At 43.2% G+C, this 25,750-nt stretch overlaps 1 protein-coding gene across 1 annotated transcript in view; it reads left to right on the top strand.

The window, feature by feature from the left end:
- The window catches only part of SMOC2 (SPARC related modular calcium binding 2), a 191,197-nt gene that overhangs the window by 69,610 nt on the left and 95,837 nt on the right, over nucleotides 1–25,750 (top strand). Inside the window, exons 3-5 of the mRNA XM_056853320.1 lie at nucleotides 11,801–11,907; nucleotides 12,800–12,899; nucleotides 19,048–19,095. Of these exons, the coding sequence (XP_056709298.1) occupies nucleotides 11,801–11,907; nucleotides 12,800–12,899; nucleotides 19,048–19,095 (255 nt within the window). The remainder of the gene's footprint in view (nucleotides 1–11,800; nucleotides 11,908–12,799; nucleotides 12,900–19,047; nucleotides 19,096–25,750) is intronic.

Genomic DNA, 25,750 nt, shown 5'->3' on the forward strand with positions numbered 1-25,750 from the left:
CCACTTCTACCTCTTCTTTTTGTGGGACTCATGAAAAAAATAGTCTTCTGCCAAATCCCGAGTAAGCTCAAAACACAGAATCTATTTAAAAGACCAGTGTAGTATATGCACTGGGGTCAAAATCATAAAAAAAATATGAGAATATATTATCCTCAGAATATGAGTACTAGATGCAAAAGCCAAGAATTCTGAGTAACCTTCATAATTCCTCCTCTGTTTTCAATATTTAAATAAACATCTGTCAGAGAGAGTTTAGGTCTGACTCCTGCCACAATATAGCGGGTGGGTCTTAATGACCAAGAAGTCCCAGCCAGCAATATGATTCTTTGTTTTCCTTAGCATTTGTATTCTTTAAAACAGTCTAAAGACAGGAATGTCAGCTATAACTGCAGGAAAAAAGAAAATGACTTCTACACTTGTTAATAATTTCCTTTTCAAAAAGGTCCCATGGATTTGAATACAACTTCATAATGTTATAGGGGAAGTGTTTCACAAGAACTGGGTTATAATTTAAAACAGTAGAAATGGTTTTGCAGATCACTCTTCTCAACAAAAACACCTGTTGATAGGGTTGCCAGGTCCCTCTTCGCCACCAGCGGGAGGTTTTTGGGGTGGAGCCTGAGGAGGGTGGGGTTTGGGGAGAAGAGGGACGTCAATCCCATAGAGTCCACTTGCCACTAGGTAACACTTTCTGTTACCTAGAAGGACAGACAATTTTTTGCCTTGCATAGAGCTTGCATGGATGCTTTGTACATATGTAAATATTTATAGGATAGTACACTTAGAACCTGTTGTTGACTGTGCACTTTTGTACTTTGTCTCTCATATTATAACCACATTAGATTTTGTCTACTTTGTACTCCGTCTTTTGTGCTTATTTGTACCCTAATCCTGTGCTGTTTTCCTAACCTGTACGGTATAGGCACAGAGGTGCGCATGTTTTGATTTACTAGTACCTGGAGGTTGGCAACCCTATTCCCACTTCCTCCCTGATCAGTGGTTTGAGCTGTGAAACATTGCAAACTCAATTTCCCAGGGTCCCAGTGGCAAAGCATTCATGCCTTAAAGAACTGACTCCTTTAGTTTGGGATGCTTCTGGACCCCTTATTCACAATACTAACCCTTGGGAAAGGGCAGGAATTAGTGGGGAGTGGGGGCTCCCTCCAGTGTGGTCTTTTCAGCCTTTCTCAAATAATTCTAAAATAGATTCTGAGTGTGTTATAACAGCTCTCCAGGAAAGTTTGAAATAACCAAATCAATTGCAAGGTAAACCAGGGGGCTGGGAGCTTACTCATTACTAAAAGCCTGTAGCTGGATTGGTGTATATCTACAGCTCTTTCCAGTTGTTAAAATTTGGGCACCTTAACCACATGTAAGGGAAGAAGAAGAAGAAGAAGAAGAAGAGTTGGTTTTTATAAGGCAACTTTCTCTACCACTTAAGGAAGAATCCAACCGGCTTACGATCACCTTCCCTTCCCCTCCCCACAACAGACATCCTGTGAGGTAGGTGGAGCTGAGAGAGTGTGACCAGCCCAAGGTCACCCAGCTGGCTTCATGTAGAGGAGTAGGGAGTCAAACCCAGTTCACCAGATTAGCCTCCACCACTCATGTGGAGGAGTGGGGAATCAAACCCGGTTCTCCAGACCAGAGTCCACCGCTCCAAACCACTGCTCTTAACCATGCTTGTGTAACCACTACACCACGCTGGCTCTCCCACTGGAATATCATGCTACCCACAATCCTTCCAATATGCAGTCACCATTTTGTGCGAAGAGGGCAACGTGTGTATCTTCAGCTTCGGTACACACAATTGGATACCTGGATTGTTTCTTTTACAGTACACAGTTACAGATATGGAAGGTGTAAAAGTATACATATCCTGTTCACACAAAATGACTACTGCACCTAATGGGACTATTGCGGGTAGCATGCTCTCCTTACACAATGGTTGAGTGCCAAACTTTAACAACAGAAAAGGCCAGTCTTATATTGTGTAGCCAGCGTGTAGTGGTTAAGAGCAGTGGTTTGGAGCGGTGGAGTCTGATCTGGAGAACTGGGTTTGATTCCCCACTCCTCCACATTAGCGGCAGAGGCTAATCTGGTGAACCGGGTTGGTTTCCCCACCCCTACACATGAAGCCAGCTGGGTGACCTTGGGCAAGTCACAGCTGTGTTAGAGCTCTCTCAGCTCCACCTACCTCACAGGGTGTCTGTTGTGGGGAGGAGAGGGGTAGGTGATTGTAAGCCGGTTTGAGTCTCCCTTAAGTGTTAGAGAAAGTCAGCATATAAAAACCAACTCTTCTTCTCCTTCTCCTCCTTCTCCTTCTTCTAATATATAGCAATGGGAGGGTGTTGAGTGTGTTCCAATGTGCCACATTTCAGGGGTGGGGGACACTGATTCATGAATTAACTGTGCACATTCCCCGGAATATTCTGCTGCATGTGGGAGTTCCTTTGCAGGTGTCGATATGGAAAGGATTACAGAATGAAATGGAAAAAAAAAACCATTTCTAATAAGAGGATACACACATACTTACATGATACCACCTGTTAGAATTAAGAGGAGAATTTTATTCCATAAGTAGCATTGTACATGCCACTACAGAAGTGAGAGCCTTGCTGTTTCCTCCCTACACCCTTCAGCTGTTAATTTACATGGAGGTTGAATGCTTGATGGCACCTCTTTATCCCACACCTTCGATTCCCAGGTCACTGCCATCTCTGACAGTGTCTTGTCTCAGTGTGAGCAATATCTATAACAGAAGTGTCTAGTGGAAGGAAAACAGATTTCTCTTTCTGGAGCAACGTCAAAAGGAATTGTTCAGTTGCCAACAGTTCTTTCCCTGGTCGAACAGCTCCAGTGGATAGATTGGAAGAAGCGGTGCTTGAAGCAAGACCAGGTTAACTTCTCCAAAGACATTTTAGCCCTTCTACACATAAATTTGTTTTTGGTGGTTCAAAGCCCTTGGATGCCAAAGGACATATGCCAAGTTTGCATTCAGATTCTGGACAAAAAGGGAATTTTTTCGCTTGGGCTTTCAGCAAGACCAGCAGATTCCCACACAGTGCCAACTACATTCCTCCTACCAAGTTTCATGGCTGTGCTCGGAACTTATGGCACCTCAGCCAAAGATCAGGACATCAAATTATCTTTTATTTCTCAATAACAGTGGCATAAATGTATGTGACATCACACCTGAAATAAGTTTAGGGCCATGGAGGTCTGTATGTTTTATGAAGCTGTAATGCTGTAAAGTAAATGACCTCTTTTATGCCTTATGGCATTTTGAAATAAGGTAAATATCTGACACTCCTGAAGTATCCTAAAAAAATATTCCCTGTTGGCTACTGAAAAGCTAACTTCTTGTATCTCAGTTCTCTTTTGAAATTTATTTATCTATTTAAACAAATTATACACTACCTTTCTGTCTCAAGGGGCATTTGAGGTAGCTTACAAGCAAAATTTTTTTATTTTTTTTATATATATATATATATGAAAAAGAAACAAATATTAATCAGCATAAATAAATAAAGCCCAAATTATAAAACCTTGAGCCTGGAACCATTAAAAACAGAATGAGACAACAAACACAAGCCTTAATCACTGATGTTCAGGCAAAAATGGATAAACTTTGCATGATGGATAATGGAAGACAAAGAGGGGCTGCACCGTGAATAAACCGATAGAGATCAGTTCACCTGGAGAAAATGGCTGCTCTGGCAATTGGACTCTGTGGCACTGAAGTCCCTCCCCTCCCCAAACCTTGCCCTCCTCAGGCTCCACCCCAAAAACCTCCCGCCGGTGGCGAAGAGGGACCTGGCAACCCTATTTGAAGGGCTGCTTTGAATGATGCCCAGAAATATCACGCATAGCTGGGGTTGACAGGTCCCCCTGGCCACTGAAGGGGGATGCCATATCCCGTCTCCACCAGCCTGTTATGTATATAAAGAAGGCCAAGGTGCTTATTAAATCCTTTGTAGGTGTTGGTCCAGTGTGTTCAGAATTGTATAAGATCAAGACCTGCTGATAAATTGTCCCCAGGTCACTTCGCAGGCTTTTCACAGCAGTTGAGGGATGGGGATTTTTGAAACAGAATCAAAACTAGGCAAGATTCCCAGGTTTTATGCTGGTGCCAAAAAAAAAAAGGTGAAGATTCCAGTAAAACATTCCTGACTTTAGCACAAAGCTTTGGTAAATATCTAAATTGCTGAGTGACTGCAAATGGGAATTACACAGAGCTGGGCTCTGTTTAGATGCCAGCAGCTCCAGCTATGATAATTGATTCTTTGTTGCAACCCAGAGTACAGTAGATTAAAAAAAAAAATCCAGAAATTATCAGCTGCTTGCCACCCTCAGTTAGCAACCCTTTTTGGTGTGCATGTGTTTGCAAATGCTATTCATTTAGATGGGTGCTGAATATCTCTTAGATTTTTTTTTTATATGAGAAACAGTCAACACATGGACATTTGAAAGTCTGAGGGGGTCACCTATACGTATGGGCTGGGAACTGAACCTTGTCCTGCCCACCCTCAATTTCTCATTTGAAAACATTATAAATAATAATGATCTTCCTTCTGAGGCTGTCGTTGAAGATGTAAAGGAACAATGCAATAAACTGCTGGGCCCATCATAAGTCATGTTTCACACTTTTCATACCTTTCCAATTTGTCCATTGGATTGCTGTATGCTGAAATATTGAAGACCCTACACCCAGCCCTGGGTGGTTTCATTACTGATGGGAGACCCAGACCCAGAAATAACTAGAGGTGTCACCAAATATTTGGCAATAGTCCTGTCTTTAAAGTCATGATAAAGTTAAAATGTGCTAAACAGAAATATTATCAAGCTAAGCAGGGTCAGCCCTGGTTAGTATTTGGATGGGAGACCACCAAGGAATACCAGGGTTGCTGTGCAGAGGAAGGCACTGGCAAACCACCTCTGTTAGTCTCTTGCCATGAAAACCCCAAAAGGGGTCGCCATAAGTCGGCTGCGACTTGACGGCACTTCACACACACACACACACACACTGTCTATATTGCTCCCTATAAAGATATTTATCTATTTATTTATACTTGTAATTTTAAAGTAATTTATGAATTCCAAGATTTTAAAGCCATATTGTTTATAATATTCTATCACTCTATGATGTAAATTTTGTTTTTATCTTATGTATCTTTTTAATATTTTAACATTCTATAATATTGTAAATTTTGTTTTTGTCTTGTGTATGTTGCACTCAAGATCTTTGGTCAGATGAGCTTGAAATAAAAGGAAAGGAAAGGAAGACCCTACACCAGGGGTGTCGAACTCAATTGTTGAGAGGGCCGGATTTGACACAAATGTCACTTGGTCGGGCCAGGCCATGCCTCGCCAGCCCAGATTGAGAGGGGGGTGGCTGCCTCGGCTGGCTCACGGACTGGATAAGAGCTCTCAAGGGACCAGATACGGCCCACAAGCCTTATGTTTAACACCCCTGCCTGACAGCATCTTAAATTAAATGCTAATAATTGTGGCACATACTAAGGCTGCATCCTGTGAATACTTACTCAATATTAAACCTTGTTGAAAACGATGGAACTTACTTCCAAGTCAGCATACATAAATTATATAGGCTTTAGGCACCAAGGCATACCCGTGAAAGGCTTAGCCAAGTTAAGCTTCTGGGTTCATACTGGACGTCCAGATTCTGCAAGCCTCCATAGTTTTGATGGAGCACAATGCAGTCGATTCTGGAACCCCTGTCTCATATTTGCTAATGCTTGTTTTCCTTTTTAAAAACTCTCCCACTGGTCTGCCATGACTTGTTCTTAGCATTTTTATGGAGAAATCAGCTGTAAGTGAGGTTCTTGCCACTTTGCCTCATCAGCAAAATACCTACATGGCAAAGATGCAAAGGGGAGCTCTTTCCACCCACTCATCCAAGCTGGCCACAGACAGAAGCACTGCTTTCGATCTCTGCTTTGCAACATGGAGGATAAGAAGACGTCATTTCTCCAATGATTTTAATCTCTGCATTGTAAAACAAGGAGTTTTCTTGCCCTGTCTTCAATCAGAGTGGGGACCGGGTTGCCAGCAGGGCCTGGCAACCAGCAGGAGCCTAAGACTGGGGAAATGAGGAATGGCCATTGGCGATAATGTGATATCACTCTCAGAGAAAACCTGGAAGTGATATCATACCTCTCTAGGGTCTGCCAGAAACTGGTAGAATGAACAACCTTTTGTTATATCCCCCCCCCACCCCACTACTCAGAATGGTGGTGGGAAATGGTAGCAGAGGGCTGGCAGCCCTGGTGGGGACAAGTGCAAAGCTTTTAATCTGTGCATTGCAAAAAGGAGGTGGTAAAGAGCTGGTACCTCTCTTTTTCTCTGCAGCCTAAGCTGACAGCTTGGACAGGAGAGAAATGAAGTGAAATCAGCGGAGCTTTTGATCAGCCCACCCCCTAAATTTGCTGCATCTCAGCAAGTCTGGGAGTCAGCAAAGGATACATAATGGGAGATGAAAAGAACCACTTCCAGCTGATCCGCTGGAAGTTGATTTTTGACACACACACACACACACACCCAAAAAAACCCCTTTCCTGAGTACAGAGCAAACTTTCCCAAGCAGATCAGAAGCTGACTCCCGGCTGATCCCTCATCATCCAAGAGTTGGGTTCTGGGTGGCTGCAAGTAGCCTGCTCCTGTGAATACACGCTAACAGGCTGTGAACATCTGAAACACTTCATCAGTTAATTGGCCACTGATCACCACTGGTGAACAGGAACTGAGTCAAACTGGCAGGTGTTTGAGCATTCCTATGCATAAAATTAAAGCAAGAAACTAAACTATTAAATTACAAATTATGCGGATTACAATGTTTGCTGTGCATGTTATTTTTCCTTAGGTCTTTTATTAAGGGATATTTCCCAGCGGTCACCTCCCCGACTGCTTCGGGGCTTCCTTTGGATTATATATGCCTTTTCCGCCCAACAGAGGTCGCCTCCCCGCGCGTTTTGCCCATATTTTCCAGATTCTGGATAAAACAGCATCTGGAAAACCTGGGCAAAACGTGAGGAGAGAGCGAGGTGACCTCTGTTGGGCAGAAAAGGCATGTATAAGCCAAAGGAAGCCCCAAAGCAGTCAGGGAGGTGACCGCTGGGAAATGTACCTGCATAAAAGGCCTTAGTGTTCTTTGCATCTGAGAACTGCAAGACACCCATGCTGATTGATACGTGGCATAGTGGGTGGGTCTTCAGACACAATCTGGAGCACAGATTGTTGGTATCTTGTCAATGTCATTTTCCTCTCCCCTCCCTCCATCAGTATCTCTCTCTCTCTCTCTCTTTGTCCTACCCATACCATACACTTTGATGCATTAAACCAGTGATTTGTAAATTTTGTTGAATCAAAGACCACTATCACAAGTTCTTCTCAGTGCCATCTTGTTTTCTTGTACCAGCCATTGCCCCATGTGAACTAGTGAAAATGCACTGTAGAATCTCCCCAGAATTCCTCTGAATTTGCACCCTGCAAATAAGTTGACTACCCAGGTAACTGCTTTATCTTTAATTTCCACACTGCAGTGGGAGATGTGGCTTGTGAGGAAGAGTGGGAGACAGTACTTGGTCATGGCTGCTGAAGGCCAACAGAGGGAAAAGGGAGTACCACACCCTCATTGGTAGGTGTCAGTAAGGGCTCTCCATAGGTTTTCAAACCTATGACCTTAGCTGATAAAACATTTCAATAACCTTTGCCATGGGGCAGAAAGAAGTAGTTCAGTTCCTGCTATTAGGTGTTTCCTATGCTTGAATAGGAGCCCCGTGGCGCAGAGTGGTAAGCTGCAGTACTGCAGTCCAAGCTCTGCTCACGACCTGAGTTCGATCACAACGGAAGTCGGTTTCAGGTCACCGGCTGAAGGTTGACTCAGCCTTCCATCCTTCCAAGCTCGGTCAAATGAGTACCCAGCTTGCTGGGGGTAAAAAGAAGATGACTGGGGAAGGCACTGACAAACCACCCCCTAGGAAACGTCCAGATGTGACGTCACCCCATGGGTCAGGAATGACCTGGTGCTTGCACAGGGGACCTTGACCTTGACCTTTATGCTTGAATAATCCTAGAAACCCCCAGCCATGTTCCTCTCTATATACTCTCTGAATTCTTTGATAAACTGTCAAGAGGGATACTTCAGCCAGGAGAAATCTGTAGGAATTCCTCCCTCTGGCATCCTTCTACAATAGTTCCTATATAAGAAATGATTTATAAATCTCTCAGCACTGAGTAGAGATCTTGGAGCCAATTCAGCCCTCATTCATCTCAATGGGTCTTGCTCCTAAGCAAGTGTGTGGAGGTCTGTAGCCCTTATGTACTGGAATTTCGATCACTTTTCCTCTTGACATTCAAACCACATGCTGTAGTAAAAATGAAGACAGAAGTCCACCAAAGGAGAGATTTATTTTCAGTTAAAACACTCACTACATTAAAACCACATGTTAGTAAGTAACGTATAAGCAATCTTATAAGCTTAGGATAAAGACATATGGTATGAAAGCTGGTTTAAATCATTGTATTTTATTTTTTCAGAAAAATTTGACAGGGCAAATCTTACCATAGCATAGCCTGACAAGAGCAAGAGCCTACAGTGAGAATTGAAGAACCCACTCAAAATAACCTTGCATGCTGCTAATATATTCTTTTTGATTCATAATTATTAGAAATTCTTTATCCAATTCAGATTGTGTTATACTGAACAAAGTCGTCAGCAACATTTTGGCTGAAATCAGTAATAGCTATCAATATGAATTCAGAGTTAAGTTCTAGAGCTCTCCGTTTCTAGCACTGCATCCATGTTTGACGTTTTCAGAAACAGGGGCTTCCTGCCAAAAATGTCAAATTCTGTAATGTGTCGCTCAACTTCGCTTGACATCCATATCCAGTGAGCTTTTACGGTATTCTACCAAGTCAGAGAAATGTCATGACGTAACTAGGCATGTTGTGAACTTTGACTTGAACCAAATCACTAGGTGAACATACCTCGCTCGATTCCATCAAACAGATGCTAAGTGAGCTCCTGACTGGATCACCTTAATGGTTCTTGGCAAAGTTGGATCGATCCTCTTCACTAGCTGTTTATTCAGTAGTAGAGAGCCAGCATAGTGCAGTGGACTCTCATCTAAGAGCGTTGGACTCTAATCTGGAGAGCCGGGGTTGATTCCCCACTCCTTCACATGAGCAGCGGACACTAATCTGGTGAACCGGGTTGGTTTCCCCACTCCTCCACATGAAGCCTGCTGGGTAACCTTGGCCCAGTCACAGCTCTCTCCAAACTTTCTCAGCCCCACCTACCTCACAAGGTGTCTGTTGTGGGGAGAGGAAGGAAAGGCATTTGTAAGCTGGTTTGAGACTCCTTAAAGGTAGAGAAAATCAGGGTATAAAAACCAACTGCTCTTATTCGACAGCTGACTCTTTGGATCTTGCCATTCTAACGGAGTATTCATTTTATTCATTTGTTTGTTTTGAAATTGCTGTTTGTAACACCACAGCACTATTTCTACTATTAGGCATTACTCCTGATGACATGTGTCTTTTTTGCGTGGTCAATTTTGATCCTCGCTCAAAGCTCTTTTTTAAAATGCAGCTTTAAAAATGCCTATTCACAGTCCTGGCGCAAAAGGAGAAATTCCACCCCCCACTCGCCTGCTCCTTCATTCCTGTTTGCATAGCCATTAGCATGTGCATAGCTAACCTGCCTCTGTTGTTTTGCATGGTTCCTTCAGGGGGATTCTTTGCGGCAAACTCCAAAGGTCGTGTTAAATGGGCTGTTTAGTAATGCGAAGTAGGTATGCGCCAGATTCGCAGTCAATTCCGGAATGATGGAATAACGTGATTTTTTTAAAAAAATATACAATTCAGCCTGGAACGCGCTGCTAATTACCATGCAAAAATGGCCATGGTGTACTAGCGTGAAAGAGCTGGAACTAGGGGGGAAATTACAGCGGCATACTTCCACAAACATCATTAAATAGAGGGGTAAGCAGATTCATGATCATAAGGAGCAGAAGCACACTGAGACACCCAAACGGCGGGTCTCCCTTCAAGCAGAACGTTTTCCTATACTCTTTTACAATTGCAGGCACTGGCAGAGGGGAAGGATGCCTGCTTTGAAAATGTGTTGAAAATGTGTTGTAATCGGTGACTCAGTAGCACTTCTTCCTCTGTTTACTGACGTTTGTGGATGTATGCCTCCATACTGTTAAAAAATGTATGCTGAACAATCAGTTCTCCGCTTGCAACTGGGTGGCATGATGTGGGTTGAACTGGCAAGTGCTTGCGCATCATTAGACATAACCAGTAGTGGACTGGCCATTGAGTCAGCTTGCCTGATGGCAAGTAGGCCCTGTAAGCCCCCTAAAACATTAGTAGGGTTGCCAGGTCCCTCTTCACCACCTGCGGGAGGTTTTGGGGGCGGAGCCTGAGGAGGGCGGGGTTTCAGGATGGGAGAGACTTCAATGCCGTAGAGTGCAATGGCCAAAGCGACCATTTTCTCCAGGTGAACTGATCTCTGTCGGCTGGAGATCAGTTGTAATAGCAGGAGATCTCCAGCTAGTACCTGGTAGTTGGCAACCCTAAACATTAGACAATATGTTTAAAATGTTAATGACCTTTTAGTCATTTAAAACAATAGATTTATTTAAAATTATTTATTTAAAATTAAAACAATTAAAAATTCAATTAAAAAACTCTGTATTTACCTTTAGTATCTACTGTATACTGCCAGTAATATGTACAATATATTCACACTGTAATTGCTAAAAAAATACACATTTATTTCGCAAAAAAATTAATTGTACCTTTTCCCCACTTATGTATGTTTTGAAAATTTTATTTATTGCTTATAACATTAAATGATAGCCTTATAGTTGTGGGTGGGCCCCCTTTGTCTCCTGGCAACCAATATTTTTAGACCCAGTCCGCTACTGGACATAACAGAACAACAGGGTAATCCTAGACTTGCTTTTCCTCAAAGGTTAGCCGATAAAGTTTATTTATTTATTTAGACCTTTCGATCTTGCCTTGCCCCCACGAACCCCAGGCAGCATATGTAGAGTTCCCAGGAGGTCTTCCATCAGACCACGATTCCTGTTGCTTCAGCACGGTTTCTACACCAGATGCTTTTCAGACACCCCCTGCAACCTCTCATTGGGAAGCAGAAGCACCTTGGACTACGATCCAGAGAGAGCTCTTGGGAGCACTAGATTTTCTCACTCGTTTTTTCTGATAGCAGTTCCCATAGGATTGCCAACTGGGAAATTTCTGGAAATTTGGGGTGGAGCCTGGGGAGGGGAAGGACCTCAGCAGGGATGTGATGCCATAGAGTCCACCCTCCAAAGCAGCCATTGTCTCCATGGGAGCTGATCTCGGTATTCTGGGCATCAGTTGTAATCCCAGAGGATCTCCAGGCTCCACCTGGAGATTGGCAAACCTACTGTACTACCTTAAGGCCTACTGTGGAAGCGCCTTCAAGTTTTGAGGGTGGCTTATTGGGTAAAATTTGGTTGCCTTGAGAGTTGGAATCCTTACATTTTGTGCAAAGCTTAACATAAAAATCAGGAAATTAGTCTCACCAGAATGTCCTTTGTGGTTTTGACTTCAGTTTCCTAACTAGTGTCATCCTTCCAGCAACAGGCAGATGGCCGAGCAGAATATGGTATACTGCCAACTTGTACACTCAACATCACTTGTACCCTCCTCTATTCCAAGACACTCTTTTATATTTCACAAAGGCTCTAACACTTTATCATCTGTTTTTGCTCTCTCCCGTTAGATGTTTCGAGATGTGTGGCAGAGAGGAAATACACTCAGGAACAAGCCCGCAAGGAGTTCCAGCAAGTGTTTATACCAGAATGCAATGACGATGGCACTTACAGCCAGGTTGACTGAACATTTTGATTCTTTCTTTGGCATGCCTCTACGTTCAGGCTGACTTAGAAGCACAATGTTGTCATGTTAACACTTCAGTATTCATGTTTTAAAGCAAGTAAAAGGTAAAGGTAAAGGTCCCCTGTGCAAGCACCGGGTCATTCCTGACCCATGGGGTGTCGTCACATCCTGATGTTTCCTAGGCAGACTTTTTTACGGGGCGGTTTGCCAGTGCCTTCCCCAGTCATCTTCCCTTTACCCCCAGCAAACTGGGTACTCATTTTACCAACCTCGGAAGGATGGAAAGCTGAGTCAACCTTGAGCAGGCTACCTGAAACCAACTTCCATCAGGATCGAACTCAGGTTGTGAGCAGGGCTTGGACTGCAGTACTGCAGCTGACCACTCTGTGCCATTGGGCTCTTTACAATGAAGTAAAATGAGTATGCGTGAATTTATAGGGTCGAATGTATATGGTCTCTACCCTGTATAAGTTCATGGTGGCCATTTCGCTATGCAGGAGAAAGGACTGCAGTCTCGATGGAGCATCCCTGGATGAAGGCTGACCGTGTCCCTCATGATCACAGAAACTGGGCTGAGTGTCTGGCATTTTCCCTTTGCTGCTGTGTTCCAGAGTGCATTCCTTTTACTTTATCCCATAGAATAGGAACAAGTGGAAACCAGTAAAAGTTGATTGTGGCAAATGACTGGGAATAGTATATTTTCTGGCCCTGGCCAGAAAATAGAGTGGGGTACAAATTGGAAAAAAATAATAAAAAATAATATTGAAAGGTTACAAGAAAATTCTGTATTTGTAGGTGCTCACTCAGGATAAACATTAACGGATCTCTGAGATATTAAAATATGCAGTCTCAGTTTTATATGCTTGCTCTTGTTTCCTTATAGGTTCAGTGCCACGTTTATACAGGCTATTGTTGGTGTGTTACTCCAAATGGTCGTCCAATCAGTGGTACAGCCGTAGCACATAAAACTCCTCGTTGCCCAGGTAAAACATATATTGTCAATGAAGGACTTACAGCCCATTCCTGAGGCTGGAGGCCGAATCGCCTTAGGAGGTGGCGTGACCCCTACTCGCGCTGTGCCACTCGCGCTGTGCAAACTGGCATGGATGCCGGCGTGGGGCCACTTACGCCAGCACCCCTGGACCGCGGCAGTAGTGTGGCCTTTGGACTCCGGCACAGCCCCCCTCAGGTGTTCTCCTGGCACAAGTCCCTGCACCAGCACCCCGGGAGACGTTCTGAGGGGCAGAGCTGCCTTTAGGCAGCTTCCAAACTCCTTTCACCCCAGGAATGCTTACTAGGATGCCGGCAGTCCTGCACCGCCATTTTTGGTGGCGCAGGCCCACTTTCCCCATGGGCTTTTTCCTCCTTCATGGTGGCCGGGAAGCCTCTGAGGAGACTTCTCAGCTGTGCCGTCCTGGCCATCATGGTAAACCCTCCCCCAGGAATGGGCTGTTATTCTTTATAACTCTTTTTATATATGTTGTAAGTGAGCTATAGATGCTTCTTTTCCACATGGAATTCAAGAACCCCAATATATGTGCCATAAAGGAAGTTGCTGGAGTCATAGATTTAGCATGGGAAGAAAGCTACTGTTTTCTGCCATTGTTGGCTGTTTAGTCTCACACTGGATTGAATGGTCTTCTCTTTAGATTCCATATGGTTTTCTAACATTTGAATGCAGCTATGAACCTTGGATTTGGATGAACCTTAATTCATAAGTCTGCATAAGTCTGTCCCATTGATAGTATTTAAAAGGTTCTCATTTAATATATCTTCTGTGCAAAACTCAAATGACTTCAGATCAGTGAGTTATGTTCACACATGCTAGACAGCTGGATTGTACTTGAAAAGAAGACATGATTGCTGTGAAAGGATCAGTGATACTTGCCAGTTAGTTTTTCAACTGACTGTGAGTCCTATAAAGTTGGATCCCATAAATACGTTAGAATGTTAAGAAGAGTACGGAAAAGAGAGACAACATTATCTGTGCATAACAGGAGATACCAGTAATCGCCAGGATGCATCTGCATGACAATTATCCACACTGATGTCTCCTAGAAAAGAGAAAAGAGAGACACATTTCCTACTCCCTTCCCCAAAGCAAAAAGCCTATGTTGGAAATCACTTCATCAGCTTTGCTCCGTTGCTCAAGCAGATGGAATCGGTGGTTTGACAGGACAATGATTCAGCTTTAGCTCTGCAGTTCTGAAACAAGAGGGGCAACAACTGACATATCCCAGAGGTAGGATAATTCCAGGTTGTTGGATGACCGTACCCTTAATATGGGCCTATTTGCAATAGTGTAATTGCTACCAATCACATAGTGCTTTGAGAAGACGGCATTCATTCATTAAAGTCATGCTTGACTTAAAAAAAGAAAAGATCCCTCAAGTAATCTGAGTTCCAGCTCTGTGGAATAATTGCTGCTTCTGGGAACCATGTCATCTACATAACTGGCGTCATTCCTGGCTCCAGGCATTATTGCAACAGTGTGGGATCTCATCCACACAGAAGCAGTAGTCATGCCACATGGGCATGCATGGATCAGGGCTGAGATGCATAAGGTTAGGACTACATGGGATACAGAAAAGCTGAATTTCTGAAACTTTCCCACCACCCTTGTTTTTCCTCCTGCAGCTGCTTTCCTCCAGTCCTGGGGAGGGGGAGCACACATCTCCCCACTGGTGGAAAAGTCATAGCTGAGAGAAAGAGGAGGTTAAGCACCCTTACAGCCCATTCCTGAGAACGGGGCTGAAAATGTATAGGAGGTGGTGTGACCTGGCTGCCGGCATAAATGCGTGTAATCACGCGGTTACACGTATTCACGCTGGCGGCGAGGCCAGTCCCGCCGGCGGCTGAGCACCGCGGGACAGTGCCTTGGGTGGCTTCCTCACCACTTTCGGCCACTTGCGCTGGAGGCCGGAACAGCATTGCCACGCCTGCTATTTAGCAGACTCAGCCTCACTGTTTTCAATGGAGTGAAAAGCCCCAGTTAAACAGAAAAAAGCCGTGAAACAGCTTTTTAAAAATTTAACAGCATCAGGGAAAAAGCTTAGGAAGAGGCACCACTGCGCCTCTTCCCCGCCGTCCCCGTATGCCTCAGCTCAGGAATGGGCTGTTATTCTGCTTCTTCCTTGCAAACAGATGCCTCCCAAAGCTCAGGGCAATAGAAGAGCAGGGCCCCGGGTTTAGATTAAAGGCCTTTGGTGGCAATAAGCATTTCTGAAAATACCTAGAGGCATGCCATTTTATAATCCACATCTTCTCAGAAAATTGCAATATACATAAACTCTACAAGCCAAGTGTCAGCCTTTCATTTTCATTTAGGAAAAACACAACTGAAGGAGTCATCCATGTTTTGGAACTCAAATTCATAAGCCTTGCAGTGGGAAATTCAAAATATCGCTGTAGGCAGGTTCTGCCCTCAGGGTACTGGAGGGCAACTCTCATTTCATGATTTTGTTTTAAAGCACGGGCTTTGCAAAACTGTTAACCGTGAATTGCTTTTGAAGCAATTATGTCTACGGATGAAACTGATTAGATGTTATAGCTCATACAAAACCACAAAGTTTAAACTAGAGTAGTGATCCATAACTTGTTGATAGACACATAATAATAAAACTGCCTCTTTGATAGCTGTAATAATGAGGAAGATTATTCCTCAAACCATCATGTGGTAAAAGCCCATTTTCTCCTCCATTCAGGACATGCTAGGGTTGCCAGGTCCTTCTTCTCCTCCGGCGGGAGGCTGTAGCGTGAACGCGTGCATACGCGCCGATGCCTGCTTGTCACCTCCAGTTTAGAACCAGAAGTGCCGCCTCGCAAGGGAGCTTATACCTCTAAGTTTGAGTGGTAAAGCAGCCCTTTACCACTCAAACTAAGAGGTATAAGGCCCCTCGCGAGGCGGACGTGTGCAATCTGCATGCACGCGTGCCCATTTGCCCACCGACCGTCAGGTGGTCGGCTGGCAGAGGGGCAAATTGCCAGGGGTTTGCCTGCCACCAGCGGGCACCTGGCAACCCTAGGACATGCACGCATTTGCAAGACTGTATGCAAATGAATCCTGCGTTGGAATCCGTTTGAGTTATAACTCAATATGGTTTTCAAATAAGAGAGATCATTTTAAAAAATAAATAAATCAGCAATATATGCTGTATATGGCTAGGGATATTCCAGTAGAGTGTTCATTTTCTAGAACTATCCTTGAGCCTTCATGTGGCCACAGTTCCGCCAAGGTTAAATTTACAGCTTTGAATTATGGAAACTTTGAACTTTGGAGCTAAAATGGTACCCCTTGCAGCAAGCTCTAACTTGAGAGACAGCTGAGTACTGAGCTCCGGAACAAGCACAAAGTGTATTACTTGGGGAAATCACAAGCCGTAGAACAAAATTCTTCTGAAGTCATTCTGAAATTACACTCCCTTTTACAAGATGTAATTTAATATGATTGTTTTATATGCGGTTTTCCAGCCCAACTTGCACTTACTTATGTGGATGTGTGTGTATACACAGGTCTACTCCCCTCCCCCCACGATATTTCCTGCATTTATCTGGGACACGATCCCATTTTTTTAACCGCTTAATTTTGTTTAATCTGTTTAAAGATGCCCACCCATGTTATTAATGCTCTGTGGTTCAGAGTGAGCGTAAAAGCCAGCCCTTCCTTAAATCTCACCCTCGTCCTGCATAAATCTCCCAGTGAATAAATTAGCTAGGTCTGGCTTGTCGATCTTGAAGATGCTCAAACACCTGCTATTCAGTTCAATTCAATAACATTTAATAGGCATAGTACAAAAGACAGCTCATACAGATTCTCACGATCAAAAACCGATCACACCAATCCCTGATGAACAAACCAGGGCCCCTACATACCATACAATTAAGTATGAAATATATAAAATGTACCATATTTTGGGATTAAACAAAAGGTTAAAATAAAGGATTAAAATAATCTAACCATCCAGCCAGACTGTGATATAATGATAATCATGATCATTGACCAGTCTCTAGATAAACCACATCACAGCAGCAACTTGAAATATTAGGCAGGCTTCAAAGATCCCCGTCTCAGTAACATTACCAAAATTTTTGCAACTGAGGCAGTTGTGTCAGGCTTGACATCGGACAGTAGAGCAGTTAACATTCGGCTTTTATTATTGACTAAATCAGTATCAAGCAAATCTAACAGACAGTCATTACGAAGGCCCTCACCCAGGCGACATTCCAACATAATATGCATAAGCGAGTCTGGAGATCCTGAACCACAGGGGCAGAGTCTCTCCTGATATGGAATGTGATTGAATCTACCTAGTAAGACCTTCGATGGAAAGGCATTCATACGAGCTAAGAAGAAGGCTCTTCTTTGGTCTGGGTCAGCGAAATTATTAAAATAATGAGCCATGGAGCTTGGCTGGCTAGAGATACAAATGCCTGCTAGTTCAGCTCATGGCCAGTTCACCACTTCTACTCAGGCAGCTGATTAACTGACAAGCTGCTCAGGTGTTTGCGACCTGTTCGACACTAACAAGCTAGGTGCTGCAGGGGATCTCCCAGCTGATCCCCTGATCAGATGAGAGATGGCTTTGGAACAATCTTGTTAGGCAGCTGTTCGTGTGGTTCAACTGGAGCTGTGTTTGGCTCATGATCTAAGTGTTTCTAACATAGTACGTTGGGCTGCCAAAAAGGTGCACTGCAAAATTTGCAGAATCCCTACTCAATTTTCAACTATATTCTCATACGATCTTCAGCAGCTGTCATGCCTGGACTTTACCCTAAAAAGTCATGCCTCAGTGAACTACCGTAGTCTCCTTACCTGATAGTCCTCCTCAATCTTCATTAGAGTAACTCAAATGCATAGGGAGGATCCTAAGAACCATATCCTAAGCAGCATCTAGGGTTGTCCACCCCAAGTTGGGATATTCCTGGACATTTTGGGATGGAGCCAGGGGATGGACCCTAGCAGGGTCTAATGCCATAGACTCCACATTCCAAAGCAGCCATTTTCTCCAGGAGAAATCTGGAGATCAGTTGTAATTCCAGAAGATCTCCAGGCCCCACCTGGAGCTTGGCAACCATAGTAGCATTTCCTTTCCCATGGCTGTGATCTCAGAAATCGTGATCCTATGGATTGCTAGACTCTCAAGAACTATGTGGAGGTCTAGCAGGGGTCTGCAGTAGGAGAGGGAAATTGACTAAAAAAAAAACCTTGCTAGAGCAAAAGTGCTGTTTGCTTGAGCAGAAGAAAATGTAGGATCTGACTCCAAGTAGTTAGGCCACATAGCGAGTTTCATAGTTGGCAGAAGATTTTAACTTGGGTATCCCAGGTCCTGATCTAGCACCCTATCCCAGTAATCTGCAGGTTGCCTGAAATCCCTGATTATTTTTTATTTGATTCATTTTCAACCATGCCCCATGGAGATCGTGACCCTATTCATGTCTAACTACCTGCAGGTTTCAATTGTTTCCAATACCAGACTGTTTGGATGAATGAGGCTGCATAATATTATCCACATTTTTTAAAAAAAAGAATGGTTATCTACCAGTGCTAAAACCCTACACGAACACCTCAGTCGTGATGCATGGCACTAAGCATTTTTAAAGCTTGCAGATTCTCCCAGGCAGCTCCACCCCACATCTTTTGGTATTGTAAGAACACAAGGCAACTGGAGAGGTACCAAGTAAATCAAAAGGACTTCCTTGACAGCATGAAGATAAATGTTCCCATCCCCCCCAAACTGTCTCCTGAAAAATACCAGATGCAACACAGGCATTTTTACTGCTCTCCCTGTCCAGATATCAACATTTAGGCAACTAAAAGAGATTCCAGAGCCACTGATCCCTTGGGAGACGAAATGGAAATTTAGAAACAGGTGTTAGATTGCTGATGGAAATGTGGATGCATGCAGTGTTGTCAGATTTCCTCTTGAACATGGCATAACCATGTGCTTAGCACTGTAGAATTTGGTAAAAAGACATGTGCAGGTGTAGTGGTTCCCCCCTTCTCGGTTTGAACATACTAAATAAGTCGCTGCGGTAGTTACTTCCCTCTTTTACTGCTTATTGGTTTGGATCTTGAGTACAATTCTGGTGACTCTGTTTTCTTACTGGCTCCTTCTCCTTGCTCCAACCTAGGTTCTCTAAATGAAAAGCTGCCACAACGTGAAGGTACAGGGAAAACAGGTAAATAAATTATTTTTTAATATGAAAAAGCCTCTTTATTGGCAATGGACACTTGTTTCTTGTAATATTTCCTTAGACTCCAAATGAGCCCAAGCTTTTTGTTCTCTGGCTGATCGGGGAGTTCCGGACTAATTTTTGCAATGTCTGACAGCATTCTTAGCAAACCTGGGAAACTGTGTTTCTCCACTGCCTACTTTTCCTTATACATATTTCAGCACATCAATTGGAACTCCCAACATGGAAGGGTTTACCTGTGAGTAAATCTGCTTGTGAATATTCTAGTCTGATGTTCCAAGCAAGAGGCTGGGGCACATGTCTGTGAATAAATCTACTGCAAAATAACCAGGACGGAATGTCTGCTAGCAAGCAGATTTCTTATTACTGTTTAGCATTTGTGTTTAGGGTTACCAAATGCCTGAAGAAGAAGAAAAAAGACCTGTGCCTTTGATAGGGGCTTGATGGGATGTTATTTACCAGGTGATGTTATTTATTCCGATGTCATGAAAAGCTCTAGTTGTCCATTTCTATGCATTAAGCCTCTATTAAAGAGACAGGATATTTTTTTTCTCCAGGCCTATTGGCAACCATTTTTGTGCTTTCAGGTGCTCAAAGTGCTTTACATATATTGTTTGTGTGTTAAGTGCCATCAAGTTGCTTCTGACTGATGGTGACCCGATCAATTAACGTCCTCCAAAACATCCTATTGTTAACAGCCTTGCTCAGGTCTTGCAAACTAAGGGCTGTGGCTTCCTTGATTGAGTCAATCCATCGCGTGTTGGGTCTTACTTTGTTCTTGCTGCCTTCAACTTTTCCTAGCATTATTGTCTTTTCCAGTAATCTTCTCATAATGTGACCAAAGTACAATAGCCTCAGTTTAGTCATTAGCTTCTAGGAAGAGTTAAGGTTCTATTTGATCTAAAACCCATTTATTTGTCTGTTTGGCAGTCCACGGAATCTGTAAAATTCTCCTTCAACATCCCATTTCAAATGAATCAACTTTTTTTCCTGTCAGCTTTCTTCATTGTTCAACTTTCACACCCATACATAGTAATGGGGAATACTATGGCATGAATTAACTTGATCTTGGTCACCAGCGACACATCCTTACACTTAAGAATCTTTTCTACCTCCTTCATGGCTACCCTTTCCAGTGTCAATCTCCTTCTGATTTGTTGGTTGCAGTTTCCCTTTTGGTTGATGATGGAGCCAAGAAATAGAAAATCTTGAACAATTTCAATTTCTTTATTGTCAATCTTGAAGTCGTGTAATTCCCCAGTAGTCATTACCTCTGTCTTCTTGATGTTCAGCTGCAATCTTGTTTTGGCCCTTTCTGCTTTAACCTTAATCAGTAGTAATTCCAAGTCTTCACTATTTTCTGCCAGTACATCTGTTACCTTGTTTTAATTCTTACAACTGTGTAAGATGGATGAGTATTTCTGTTCCCATATTTGCAGGGGTGGATGGGGAATAGGGTTGCTAGGTCCCTCTTTGCCACCGGTGGGAGGTTTTTGGGGTGGAGCCTGAGGAGGGCGGGGTTTGGGGAGGGCAGGGACTTCAATGTCATAGACTCCAATTGCCAAAGTGGCCATTTTCTCCAGGTGAACTGATCTCTATCGGCTGGAGATCAGTTGTAATAGCAGGAGATCTCCAGCAATTACCTGGAGGTTGGCAACCCTAGCGGGGAATGAGCCAGCGAGAGAGCCTTGCCTAGTGCTAGGCGTTCAGACCAGAGATTGCTTCATTCACAGTTCACTCCCTTAGCCACTGTACTGAATTTTGTTTCAACATGTGGCGCCAGCAAGACTGAGAGACTTCCAAGGGCAGTCCTGGGACAATCAGGAACAGACTAAAAATAAATGAAAAGAGACAAAGTGTCCTGCTGGAGCCACATTGCAACTGAGCACGAGCAATTGCCTCACAGTTTTCAGGTCTGGTTGCCTATCCTGTGGCCAACTGAGAAGCTATCCTCTATTTATACAGGCGTCATGAATATTGCCAAAAGTTACCCCATCTTTTTAAAGAGATCGCTAACTCTCACTCCAATCAAGCATTATGGCTCCTTTTTCCTTTCTCTAGATTTAACAAATCACAAAAAAATCACAAAACAAAATCACAAAAATCTTATGAAGTTGGAAGGGACCACAAGGGCCATCAAGTCCAACCCCCTGCCATGCAGGATCCCACAATCAAAGCACTCCTGACAGATGGCCATCCAACCTCTGCTTAAAGACCTCCAAAGACGGGGATTCCACCACCACCACCACCCCCGGAGGCAGCACATTCCACCATCGAACTGCCCTCACTGTCAGAAAGTTCTTCCTAATGTTTAGGTGGAATCGCTTTTCTCTTAGTTTAAATCCATTACTCCGTGTCCTAGTCTCTGAAGCAACCGAGAACAAGCTAGTTCCCTCATTAACATGGCATCCCTTCAATTATTTAAAAATGGCTATCATGTCACCCCTCAACCTTCTCTTCTCCAAACTAAATAAACCCAGCTCCTTAAGTCTCTCCTCATAGGGCATAGATTCCAGACCTTTGACCATTGTGGTCGCTCTCCTCTGGACACGCTCCAACTTGTCAACATCCTTCTTACATTGTGGAGCCCAAAACTGGACACAGTATTCCAAGTGAGGTCTGACCACTGGCTATCCATCAGCCACTTCACACTTTAAAAAGGGGAAATGATATTTAATGTTTTCCCTGACACTATAAGGAGAAAAGTTGGCACATCTTTCACACAATTGACTGATCTATTTGACAGCAGATAACGCGGTATCCGCTTCTCAGAAAGTGTCTTTTGCTGTTTTATATATTTATTTTGTGCGATATTATTTTGTGGACATTCTAAAACAATGTGGGCTAGGGAGTCTATTTGATCCGGACAAAATGGGCATTTTCGTTCTTCTGCAGTAATTTTATTGTATTGCCCTCGAGTCTCGGCTGAGTCTAGGGCATTACATCTCGCCAATAAGAAAGCTCATCTGAATTTATGAATTTCTAACCAGCAGAAATAGTCTGGCATGGAGAAAGTTCTGTTGAAGAAGTGAGGTGAACATTCATGATTTGCGTCCTTAAGCACTAAGGACCAATCCTCATTTAGGATCTCCTTTTATGAACTGCTTTCATTTACTCCCATGTTCTACTGTTCCTTTGAAATTAGTAGGATTTAATTCCAACCACCACATCACAATCCAGTTCTAGTGGTATGCAGCCCTGCACAGCAGCTAGTGTTCCTAGAGCAAGTTGCAGATTCCTGTCCACACTAAAAGCCTCATCTAATCAGTTCAGCTGGTCCTGAGAACTATACAGATGGCGATGTATGTTTCAGATGTGCATTTGCATTCACATTAGCTCTCTGTGTGTGGAAAGCTGCAGGTATCCCTATAGGGTCATGGCAGAGTAGATTGATCTTAGACTGATTCCTAAAAACTATCTGTAACATTGGCAGTTAAAAAGAAGAAAGGGAGGGCATCTCGGCCATCTTCTGGTCACTAGGGGTGTGGGGGGGGAGGTAGTTGTGAATTTCCTGCATTGTGCAGGGGGTTGGACTTGATGACCCCGGTGGTCCCTTCCAACTCTAAGATTCTATGGAAAATAATCACCTTCTAAATCAAATGTAAAAAGGTAAAGGTCCCCTGTGCAAGCACCGGGTCATTCCTGACCCATGGGGTGACGTCACATCCCGACGTTTACTAGGCAGACTTTGTTTACGGGGTGGTTTGCCAGTGCCTTCCCCAGTCATCTTCCCTTTACCCCCAGCAAGCTGGGTACTCATTTGACCAACCTTGGAAGGATGGAAGGCTGAGTCATAGTCCCCATAAATTTTGTTTTTTTCTTCTGTGGCCCTTCTTGCAGTGCCTTGGCCTGTTCTGAACCCCTTTATAAAGCCAATTCTGTTTAGGACCAAAATGTGGAACTCAGGGGCCATTACGTCATCCATTCCCCTTAGTTAACTGGGGCTCGAATTCTCCTACAGTGAATTATTGTAATGAGTTAAGCAAACGGATCTCATTCCAAGCCAGACAGTTGCTGTTATTATTAATGATATATCCTGATACTTTTTTACAGGCCTGTGCTAAAATCATTGACAGGACTGGGCCAGTTTACCTCCCAGGGAAGCCAAGAGAAATTAACTCCAAGATTAATGGAGATACATTTCTGACATTCATTTTTTTCCCCCTAACTGCCAAAACTAATGTGACAGACAGGAAAATTATATATCTATGCGTGATTTATAATCCTGCTGGAACCTTAGCAACCATAGCTATTTAATATTTCACTTGTGAACAGAATCAGTAGCTGCTTAAAACAAGTATTGTAAGATATCCACATGACTTGAGGGTGATCTTTCTTTCATACATTTGCCAGGCCATGTGTACACTCCAGGTGTCCATAACTTTCTGAAGAAACTCAATATGGATCATAAATTTTTCTTCCTTTTTGGCACTTTGTCTCGCTAGCATGCTCTGTGCCATCTTTAAAAGTTGCCTGGATTTTGAAGCCGAGGAGAAGTGAATAAATTTTATCACCTGCCTCCAGCTATGCTCCACGCCTGATAAACATGGAGGGAAACCAGGTGTGAAGCCTGTATAAAAAATTCCTGCAGCTGTGCTATTTGCTGCTGAGGCCAGCCAGCTGCCAGAACCTATTTACCTAAACATGGCAAAATTACCTTTAAGGCTGAATGCTCTATTATATCAATATCTTGAATGACTCTTAGAAGGGGTTTCGAGATCCTAATTCTCATTCTAGCCCAATAGATGTTTTGTACCATCAGCATGTTTTATACCAATAGATTTTGCAGAAATCAGCCTTTAATACCATATAAAGCTATGGGATTTGCTATTTTATTCTAATTTTAACTGGATTAAAAAGAACACTATTATAGTAAGCCACTTTGAACCATGAGGAAAGGCAGGGTATACATCTTTTAATAAACAAATAAATAAACCAGTCATTGCATGTGATCTGAATTGGAACTTCCTCTTTAATATCAGATTAAAGATGATCAAAGGTAATATTTGTATTCAGTTTATTATTTGGTTTGCAGAATTTTTTTTTGGTAGGTGGTCTTTACAAAACATTTAGATCAAAGAACAAATATTATATTGCTTCTTCTGTCAGCCTTTGCTCCTCTTCTGCTGCCTCTACGTTTAAAAAAATTAATCTTCACCCAACATATATATTGTTCAGAATTTGCAGAGAAGGGTCCCCTTTGTGTACTCAAGGTGTTAGTGAAGATGGAATCACTATATATATCACGTAGAGTATTGATTCATCTCATGTGTTTCTTTTTATTTGATTTATTTATTATTTGTGTATTTTTGCTAAAATAACTTTTAAAATAACTTTTGAAATATCTGGCACTTTCATTTGAAGAACAGGAGTTTCTTTTAATTATTATTATTTATTTACATAATTTATATTCTGCCTTTCTGTCTTCACCCAGGCTACTGAGGTATTGCCTATTATGTTAGGTGCTTTGGAACACAGGCAGGATGCTGCTACAGTTGTCTTATTTGTGGGCTTCCTGCAGGCATCTGGTTGGCCACTGTGTGAACAGACTGCTGGACTTGATGGGCCCTGGTCTGATCCAGCATGGCTTTTCTCATGTTCTTATAAGGTGGCTAACAATTTGAAACATACATGATAAAATCACATTTTAAACCCTTTAAAATCAACCCCCTTAACACAGATCATTAAAACAAATTAAAAACAGTTAAAATATGTACAAAGACATAAAAACAGGAACTAAAACATTGGTCAGGATGGAGGGATCACTGAAAGAATGCCAAACAAAACAAAAAAGTCTTTACTTTCTGGTGAAAGATGGCAACAGAAGGGGATAGATGAATCTCACTGGGGAGAGAATTCCAGAGCTTTGGTGCTATGACCAAGAAGGCCTTCTCCTAGGTTGCCACCCACCTAATCCCAAAAGGTGGGGGCACCTGAAGCAGGGCCTCTGAAGATGACCAAAGTGGCCATGCAGGTTCATAAGGAAGTAGTTGGTCCTTCAGGTATGTTCATCCCAAACCATGTAGGACTTTGAAGGTCAAGGCTGGCAGCTTGCACCTGGAAACATCTTGAGAGCCAGTGTAGATGGGCCAAGACTGGAGTAATCTGGTCCCTACAACCCACTCCAGTCAACATCCTGGTTGCAGCATTCTGTACCAATTTAAGTTTCTGAACACTTCTCAAGGGCAGCCCCATGTAGACCCCATTGCAGTAATCTAATCTAGATGTAACCAGGACATGCATCACAGTGGCCAAATCTTTTCTGCCCAGGGAAGGCTGCAGCTGGTTAATGAGTTGAAGCTGGTAAAAGGCACTCCTGGCCACAGCTGCCACCTGCAATAGGCCTGGGTCCAAGAGCACCCCTAGACCAAGGATCTGTTCCTTCAAGGGGGATGCAACCCCATCCAGAACGGGTGATGCCTTAAATCTAGAGTCAGACCTTCCACCCAGCAGTAGCATTTCTGGCTTGTTGGGGTAAAGCTTCAGATTATTAGCCGGCATCCACTCGAAAACTGCTTCCAGGCATTGGTTCAGGGTTTCTACAGCCTCTCTTGGATCAGCTGGAAGTGCAACATAGAGGTGAGTGATATCCACATATTGGTGACAACCCAGCCCAGATCTCCAGATAACCTCATCCCTC

The sequence above is a fragment of the Euleptes europaea genome, chromosome 7, assembly GCF_029931775.1.
Source record: "Euleptes europaea isolate rEulEur1 chromosome 7, rEulEur1.hap1, whole genome shotgun sequence".
NCBI classification, from domain to species: Eukaryota; Metazoa; Chordata; class Lepidosauria; order Squamata; family Sphaerodactylidae; genus Euleptes; species Euleptes europaea.